Source organism: Salvelinus fontinalis, chromosome 15, assembly GCF_029448725.1.
Source record: "Salvelinus fontinalis isolate EN_2023a chromosome 15, ASM2944872v1, whole genome shotgun sequence".
In the NCBI taxonomy this organism is placed as follows: Eukaryota; Metazoa; Chordata; class Actinopteri; order Salmoniformes; family Salmonidae; genus Salvelinus; species Salvelinus fontinalis.
This window is the reverse complement of record NC_074679.1, coordinates 20,998,796-21,008,286: the sequence shown is the minus strand read 5'-3', so window position 1 is coordinate 21,008,286 and position 9,491 is coordinate 20,998,796. Positions and strand designations below refer to the sequence as shown.

The 9,491-nt window shown below is 43.3% G+C and overlaps 1 protein-coding gene across 2 annotated transcripts in view; it reads left to right on the top strand.

The window, feature by feature from the left end:
* The first annotated feature begins 554 nt into the window (after positions 1-554).
* LOC129811527 (AT-rich interactive domain-containing protein 1B-like) overlaps positions 555-9,491 on the top strand; it is a 103,977-nt gene continuing 95,040 nt past the window's right edge. For both annotated transcript variants that reach the window (XM_055862909.1, XM_055862907.1), the window contains exon 1: positions 555-2,179. In XM_055862909.1, the coding sequence (XP_055718884.1) occupies positions 929-2,179 (1,251 nt within the window). In that variant the 5' untranslated portion in view covers positions 555-928. The remainder of the gene's footprint in view (positions 2,180-9,491) is intronic.

Here is a 9,491-nt window from a genome sequence, read left to right as displayed (position 1 = left end):
ATTCATAGCTTCTACCCAAAATATAACAAGCTGATGAGAGAGAATTGGCAAAGGAAAATTAAGGCACCTAATAGTCAAGGGCAGTGACGTCACTTATATTTCAAAAACAATGTTCTCATAACTGCTCAAGATGATGAAAAAGCTTGTGGTTAGGGTAGTTACAGGGTGAGATTACATACTTATTCTGATAGCAACATTATTGTGCGCTGCAGCTTCTGTGGTTGCGTGTCTCATTCTTTCAGAGCTACAGAAACTGGAATGAGCCAAGAGGGAGATGAGCGGAGTAGGCGACACTCAAACCCAGATCTGGAATATCGGCTTGTATTTACGATGGAGCTGCACATCTTTGGAAGACACAAGCCTCTCTGAGAGGTAGTTTACTAAGTTCCAGCATAATGGTATAAAATGAAATGTAGTCTATTAAGTAGGCTATTCCTCTATTCAATAGGACTGTTTCATCCGGATACCATGCTACCATTCAATTTTGTTTCTATATTAAATTATACAGTGACTTTCCTTCACAGGACAACATTGGAGACTCCAGTCCGCGTTTTCCATGTAAGGCGCGTTGGAGCCTGGTGGTGGATAATAGCTGGTGGAGCTTGCTCTCTCTCTCTCATGCCATGCTGGGCCAGAAGGGCTCCGGGAGACAAGCATTTACCCATATCCGGGTTGGAGGAAAGGAAAAAAGTTTCATTTAAACCTGGACGACAAACTTCAGCATGAAGCCTCACTGACCGCGCCAAAGCCGCGGCTGTCAACAACGCATTTCACCGCCGATTTTTACAAGCATTACAGCGCTATAACACAGCTTCGTTTTCCCGTTGAATATTTTTTTCCTGCTTGTGTTTTTCCTCTGTCTGTATTTTTTTGTGTGATAGAGTTCTGTGCGTCGGTCAGTGTCCCTGTCTAAAATGTTCAAGTGACAATGGCTGCGCAAGTGGCATCAGCACCGACAATAACTAATAATAAGAATAAGAAATTGTCTGGCAATTTGGGTCAAGAGATACATTCGGGGAAATCAGGAGGAGGAAATATATCGAGATCTGGAGAAATGCTTGGAGCTCTTGATGGGACTAACACAATGAATAATGTTGATCACCACCACCGACATGAGCTCAACATGGTCAATTCAACTTATTCTCCGAATAACAATTCTGACACACCGGAGAAGGAGAGTGGAAATAACGTCACTTCGTCAGATTCGACGACCTCTCCGGGGGGGATGGAAACCGGGTTGATAGAGAACCATAAACTGAAAAATGTTGGGAGCGGAGATCCCCCTCAGCACCTCACACCGCCCCAACAGCAGTCCCAATTTAACCCGTTTCCTCAGCATCAGCAGCGCCAGATCCAAAGTAACAACAACAACAGCCAAGCTACAAGGGGAGAGAGTGAGAATCACCATCACGGAGGGAAGGGGGGTGTTTTGGGTAGCCTGCCAGAGCAGCAGATGCTGAGTAAAGGTGAGGGGGATCATACCTGTAAACCAGGGGAGCGGATGGGTGCTAGGTATGAACATTCCAACTTGGGACCAACGACAAACAACATCATCAGCCAGCCCCAGAGCGCGGGAGGAAACGAGTTTAATAACTACTATGGCACTTCCAGAGTAGGGCCCTGCTATGATCAACATGGCGGACAACAAAGCACAGGGATGGGGATGATGCACTCTTCGGGACCCAACAACATGGACCCAGTGCACAACTCCCAAGAAGGGTACCACAACAGCCACTACAACCACTATTCTGGCTACCGGCAGGGCTACTGTGGCGCGGGCTATGGCATGATGGCCCCGTCCAGACAGGGCAGTAACATGCTGATTGGCCCTGGCAGCAACACTCCAGCTGGCCATGTCAAGGCTGCTATGGGAGCTGCTGCCTGCGGTTCTGGTGGAAGTGTTGGGGGCTTTCAGAGATTCCCAGGACAGAGTCAGCATCCTACCGGGGCCACCCCGACACTAAACCAATTACTGACGTCTCCAAGTCCAATGATGCGAGGTTATGGAAGTGGCTATCAAGACTATAACAGTCCCTCTGCACAACAACAAGATGGCATCGGCCTGGGCAAAGACATGACTTCTCAGTATGGCTCCACAACCCATGGCTGGCCAGGGCAACAGAGAAATCACCCGTCCATGATTCCTGGAAACGGAGGGCCAGGTATCAGCAGACCACAGGTAAATACTAGTTTCACAAACTCAGCTGTACTCTGAGTCACACCTGTCATGCTTGTAGAGTTGTTGAAATGTGTTATCACACAGAAACTAATAATCCCACTCTACTTCACATAAATATGATATTTGTCGGTGAATAATACACTTCTAATATGAATCTAGCTGCAAAGTAATTGGAGAAGATAATACTGGCTGTTTTTAGATCTGCTCAAGGTGACTCTTGCGAGAAAAACAATAGCCTGTCAGTCACGTATTTGTGCAATACAGGCATTATTTCATAACAGAGATTTTACACAATTAATTTAGGCTATTAGTCGTAAATAGGCTTGGGAACTAAATATAATTTTGTGCGTAAAGGCGCGTTAAACAGAATTCAATTATAATTATTCATATGTATTTGGTTAAAATTGTTGCAATGCATTTACCTTGACTGTGTGTTGAATATTTCACACACATATTTTAATTGAAGATCTTTATTTGTGTAAGATATTACGCATTTACATTCTTTAATTAAAAACAATGATTTATGTTGGAGATTCGCCCTCTTGCGGACGTGGTTGCAGACACTTAGAAAAACGTTATTTTGAGGGACGCGCTGTGAAGGGTCTCGACGAATTAAAACGTTACACATTGATTAATATTGTTTTTAATTACAAATATGTCCAAATTACATCTTCAAAATATCATATTTTAATTAGCAATCGATGTTTGCGCATATAGTATAGTCGCAATGACTGTCGAAGGCGAGGCGTGTCTGTGTATTACGCTGTCCGCCTGGGTTATTTATTGGAAAGTAACTAGGTTTTCTCTCCATTGCAAGGTTTGGAATTTGAATTGTGGAGGTAAAGTGGCTGTAAACCTCCCCAGACGACTCCCTCAAATCTGCCATCTGATTGGCTCTCCGTCTCCCCACAAGGGTGCTGAGCGCTGCTCATGTAAAAAGTGCTGAACCCTCTATTCAGGCGCTTGACCCGGGGCATGGTGGGGGACGGGGGGCGGACTATTCATAACATTGCCTATAGAACGCCATCCTCGAGGCTATAGAATAATGAAGAGTTGTATATATACATTACGCCTTTGGGTTGTGTTATCATGAATGGATACATTTATATTGTCAAGGATGAACTCTGCTGAAAATGACCCAGATATTTGACCCCAGGGCAAAGTGGAGGTGTGGCCTAGGTGTGGTCTTTCACTCTCTTCCAAACAAAACACTAGGCTACTTTTGTGTAGTTCCCAGGAAGACCTGTGTGCATGGGAGATTTTGATGACATTTTTTATTGTAGTAGGCCTAGTAATTCCATAGTAATAATAGGACATATTTTATAGCTTAGACATGTCATTCAACAGATCATACATTATTTGTCTGAAGTAGTTTTAGTACAGTCATAATTTAGGACATTTGGAAGGCCGCCTTTGTAATATTAATTAAATGGTTTTCATGCCACAAATAGTTCTGATATTGTATACTGTATTTTGGATGCACAACAACCACAGTGCTAAGCATCTACAATACATCATACACATCTACATCATTGTCATGCTTTTAGTCTTACATAACTGTACAGGAAAATAATTCAAAGTCATTTTTTAAATATAATGCCAGGTTTCAGAATAGCAATATAATGTATTTATGTCAGCTTAGCATTTTTCGTCATGAATCTTGTTCTGGAGGCAGTTCTGCAGAGAAGTCACTGCTGGCACAGCCACAAAGTCAAACAATCTGATTTTTAACCAAACCTTAACCCTAACCTTAACCACACTAATAACCTTAATGCCTAAACCTAAGCTCATTTTTGTTTTCATACATTTTTTACAATATATCATTTTTTTCCCTTGCAGCTGGCCTATCTAAGGGGAAATCTCTCAGTTCTGCCTCCAGGTCAAGACTCGTGACATTAAACGGCAACCTGCATATTCATGACAATTTTCCGTGCCATCTAAACATTATGAACAGCGGTGGTTATAATCATAGTTAGTCATTGGAGGGTAATGATTGTATGTGATGCATACCATAGCCGAGCTGGGTAGCCATTAAGTTAATAAGCCTCTCCTTCAGCCTCAGAGAATAATAGCTTCCAAATTGTAATTGGTAAATAAATTGTAGCAATCATATTTGGCCCTACTATTTAAAGATATCAGTGGGCTAAAGATGCACATTATAAGCATACATTTACAAGCAGAATAAATCTCTAGAGGATATCAACTAAATTAATCTCTTATTATTAAAATAATGTACAATATGTTTTGCACAGGTTGCATGCAGTTGAACTTGGTATTTACTTATCATTTATTTATTTTCATACTACAATGTATTTTATTTTGAACCCGGAGTAGAGACTGTGTTTTAGTTGTTTCATATGAACAGAAATCCTGTATACATGTGGATAAACAGGTTTGTAATTGAATGTGAGAGGTTCCTCAGTCAGTGCACCAACAGGGGTTGTGTGTCAGGACCGGTCTAATGTGGATCCTCCGTTTGAGCCATGATCTGGCTTTAAGCACCTCAAAGTCTCTCTCTGTCTGTGTGTGTGTGTTTGGTTAAACATGCTTCAATCACCTGTCGGTAGAATCTCCCTCTTTCAAGTTAAGTTCCTCTCCACTGCCTCTCTACAGGAGCAAGAGCTGTGAGAACACCTTCCTCATTTAAAACAGACTGGGAGGTGAAGACACACACACACACACACACACACACACACACACACACACACACACACACACACACACACACACACACACACACACACACACACACACACACACACACACACACACACACACACACACACACACACACACACACACACACACAAAGAGAATATAACTACAGGAAGGAGACCCCTAGTTGAAGCTACTCTTTCGTCCAAATTGCATTGTCCCAGATTTCCAATTACTCTGGCCTATTTGATTGAGGAAATGGACAGAGGAAGAGAGAGAGAGTCCCGGTGATCAGTTAGTGGTCTGTCTGCTTCTGCACACTGTTCCTTAGTATCTCATCAAATAGGTCAAATCATAACAAATCAAATCAAATTTGATTGGTCATACACACATGCTGATGTTAATGAGAGTGTAGCGAAATGCTTGTGCTTCTAGTTCCGACAGTGCAGTAATATCTAACAAGTCATCTAACAATTCCACAACAACTACCTAATACACTCAAATCTAAGTAAAGGGATGGAATAAGAATATATACATAGAAATATATGGAGGAGCGATGACCGGGCAGCATAGGCAAGATGCAATAGATGGTATAAAATACAGTATATACATATGGGATGAATAATGCAAGATATGTAAACATTATTAAAGTGGCATTGTTAAAGTGACTAGTGATCCATTTATTAAAGTGGCCAATGATTTCAAGTCTGTATGTGGGCAGCAGCCTCTCTGTGTTAGTGATGGTTGTTTAACAGTCTGATGGCCTTGAGATAGAAGCTGTTTTTCAGTCTCTCGGTCCCAGCTTTGATGCACCTGTACTGACCTGGCCTTCTGGATGGTAGCGGTGTGAACAGGCAGTGGCTCGGGTGGTTGTTGTCCTTGATGATCTTTTTGGCCTTCCAATTCTGCCAGTAAAGAAACACACAAAAATGTCAGTTTTGTGGAAAATTAAACTGTTGTTCTAGTTTAAGTATTGACTGATTTTACACAGTGCTTATTATATTCTCTCAATCTAGTTATGCCTTTCAGTCTTTAAAACATGTGTTCACTTATTTACAGTAGTATAAGGGTAATACACTGCAGTGTATATGTGTGTGTGTGTGTGTGTGTGTGTGTGTGCGCGATTGCATGTCCTTGTATATCTGGCTTTATGTTCATATTCTTGCTTGTCTGTCTGGGTTTGTATGCACATTATTTAATATTTCAGTGTGTGTGTGTGTGTGTGTGTGGGACAGTGCAGTGTGGAGCAGACAGAAGTAGCCTCGTCAGCACTAGTTCTCCAGCCTCAGCTCTTTCCCTTGCTCCTCCACGCTTTGTTCATGTTGCTTTGTTTTCATCTCAGGCTCTCCTAGCCTAGCGCTGATCAGGAACAACACAGTGAAATGTTCATTTGCTCTGTTGTTCCCGATAAGGGTCAGACAGACAGCCAGGGTTTTCATCTTGCTGGATGAAACACAATGCTCATGAGCGTAATTGGCAGCTAGAATATCCCGGGACTGCCCATGATTTTCTTAAAATGCCAATTAATTCAGATTTGCCATAAAAAATTGACCAGTCGGAGCGTCGACTGTACGTATAATTAGCTTGCTAATAAAATAATTGTAACTTTTTGTTCTGGCCTGTGATGCACTCATAACAAACAGAGTGCAATAATTTGTTGAAGCAGAGCAGTTTTTTAGTTATTGAAAATCTGCATAGTTTTTGTTTGGCTTTTGGTTATTTGGAGTTTAGGATGCTAGTTTATTCCCAATCCCAAACAGCATGGGAATGCTGCACTACATGATTGAGGTAGTTCAAACCCATAGCCTCTTTGTGTTCTAATGGATTTGTTATTTTGACGTGAACATTTCTACATGACTGATGGACATGACAGACGTCTGGATGACATTGATAGACAGGACCAGCTCTATATAGAGAACATGGTGATATTCTGCTACCTAACCCTCCTCTCTGAGCATGGCCTTTATCAGTGGTAGCCAGTACACATTCTCAGGCTGTGGAGAGAACGAGAGTACATCACTAGGGCTGAGCTCCCTGCCATCCAGGACCTCTACACCAGGCGGGGTCAGAGGAAGGCCCTAACGAATGTCAAACACTCTATCCACCCAAGTCATAGACTGTTCTCTCTGCTGCCGCATGGCAAGTGGTACCGATGCACCATAGAGATTGCATCATCTGTGGATCTGTTGGGGCGGTATGCAAATTGGAGTGGGTCTAGGGTTTCTGGGATGATGGTGTTGATGTGAGCCTTGACCAGCCTTTCAAAGCACTTCATGGCTAAAGACGTGAGTGCTACGGGTCGGAAGTCATTTAGGCAGGTTACCTTAGTGTTCTTGGGCACAGGGACTATGGTGGTCTGCTTAAAACATGTTGGTATTCCAGACTCAGCGAGGTTGAAAATGTCAGTGAAGATACTTGCAAGTTGGTCAGCGCATGCTCGCTGTACACTTCCTGGTAATCCGTCTGGCCCTGTGGCCTTGCGAATGTTGACCTGTTTAAAGGTCTTACTCACATCGGCTGTGGAGAACGTGATCACACAGTCTTCCAGAACAGCTGGTGCTCTCATGCATGTTTCAGTGTTATTGGCCTCGAAGCAAGCAGAAGTAGTTTAGCTCATCTGGTAGGCTTGTGTTACTGGGCAGCTCTCTGCTGTGCTTTCCTTTGTAGTCTGTAACGGTAGTCCTTGCAAGCGGAAGCTCTAGCCTTTAGCTCAGTGCGGATGCTGCCTGTAATCCATGGCTCTGGTTGCGGTATTTACGTACGGTCACTGTGGGGACGACGTCATCGATGCACTTATTGATGAAGCCAATGACTGATGCGGTGTACTACTCAATGCCATCGGAGGAATCCCGGAACATGTTCCAGTCTGTGCTAGCAAAACAGTCCTGTAGCTTAGCATCTGCTTCATCTGACCACTTTTTTATACACCGAGTCACTGGTCCTTCCTGCTTTAATTTTAGCTTGTAAGCAGGAATCAGGAGGATAGAATTATGGTCAGATTTGCCAAATGGAGGGCGAGGGAGAGGTTTGTATGCATCTCTGTGTGTGGAGTAAAGGTGGTCCAGAGTTCAACCAGCCTCTGGTTGCACATTTAACATTCCGATAGAAATTTGGTAAAACTGATTTAAGTTTCCCTGCATTAAAGTCCCCGGCTACTAGGAGCGCCGCCTCTGGGTGAGCGTTTCCTTGTTTGCTTATGGCAGAATAAGGCTCATTCAATGCTGTCTTAGTGCCAGTCTCTGACTGTGGTGGTATGTAAACAGCTATAAAGAATACAGATTAAAACTCTCTCGGTGGGTAGTGTGGTCTACAGCTCATCAGCTTATCATGCGTTGCTGCTACTGTTTATTATCTGTCACTTTACCCCTACATATGTACACATCTACCTCAATTACCTCGTACCCCTGCACAATGTTATTCATAGTGAATTTTTTCCTTGTGTGATTTTTCTATTATTTTACTATTTTTCTCTCCGCATTTTTGGGAAGGGCCCATAGGTAAGCGTTTCACTGTTAGTCTACACCTGTTGTTTAAGACGCATGTGACAATTTTTTTTTTTTTTAACATTTGGTTCCTGGGCTGGATCAGAAGCCTGCCTTCACTGACTCGTCTGTCTGTCTGTCTGTCTGTCTGTCTGTCTGTCTGTCTGAGGCACCAGGGAAGCTCCGTTCAGAGCACCCAGCCTAGCTTCTCTCTCTCTGGTTATTTCTCTCAGCAGGGGTGTGAAGATGGCCACGCAGAGTGTCTCTTCTGGGGAGAGAGAGAGAGTGAGGCAATCTGAGAAATATGGAAATATAGCGGCGGGCGGCACCAGAATTTGAACTCAGCCACACAAGGCTACTGAGTCATGGGGCTGACTTGAGAGAGGGAGAAAGAGAGAAAGTTATGAGCAGGGGAAATATTCAAGTATTTAGAGCCCTCCATCTGAAACTTGCCCCAGACTCTCCAAGAAGGTAAATGAAAGGGATGGAAACACAGTGTCTGTTTAGGAGCAGAGTGGTTGGTCAGATGATTTCTGCCTGCCTGTGGTTTTCCCTCCCTCTCTGGTACCCTGGAGCTATCGTATTCCCCTCAAACAGTGGTGTGCCGTTTGTGTGGGGCAGGTAGGCTGGCTGTCGGAGCGGGAGGGGAGTGCTGGGCAGGGGGCCATGCAGGAGGGGAGGGCTGGGCAGGGAGCCAGGCTGGCAGGCAGCCCTTTGGTGGCCTCTTTCACCTCCCACAATCCCTCTGACCTTCACACATGCAAATTAGCCATGTGCAGAGAGTGAGTGGGAGGAGAGCTTTCCCCCCTCCTCTTAGACGAAAAGGGATCTCTTTTTTTCGATTCAATTTCATTTTCAATTTAAGGGCTTTAATGGCATGGGAAACATATGTTTACATTGCCGAAACAAGTGAAATAGTTCATAAACAAAAGTGAAATAAACAATAAAAAATGAACATTAAACATTACAATCACAAAAGTTCCAAAAGAATAGAGACATTTCAAATGTCATACAGTGTTGTAATAATGTGCAAATAGTTCAAGTGCAAATTCGAAAATAAATAAACATAAATATAGGTTGTATTTACAATGGTGTTTGTTCTTCACTGGTTGCCCTTTTCTTGTGGCAACAGGTCACAAATCTTGCTGCTGTGATGGCACACTGTGGTATTTCAC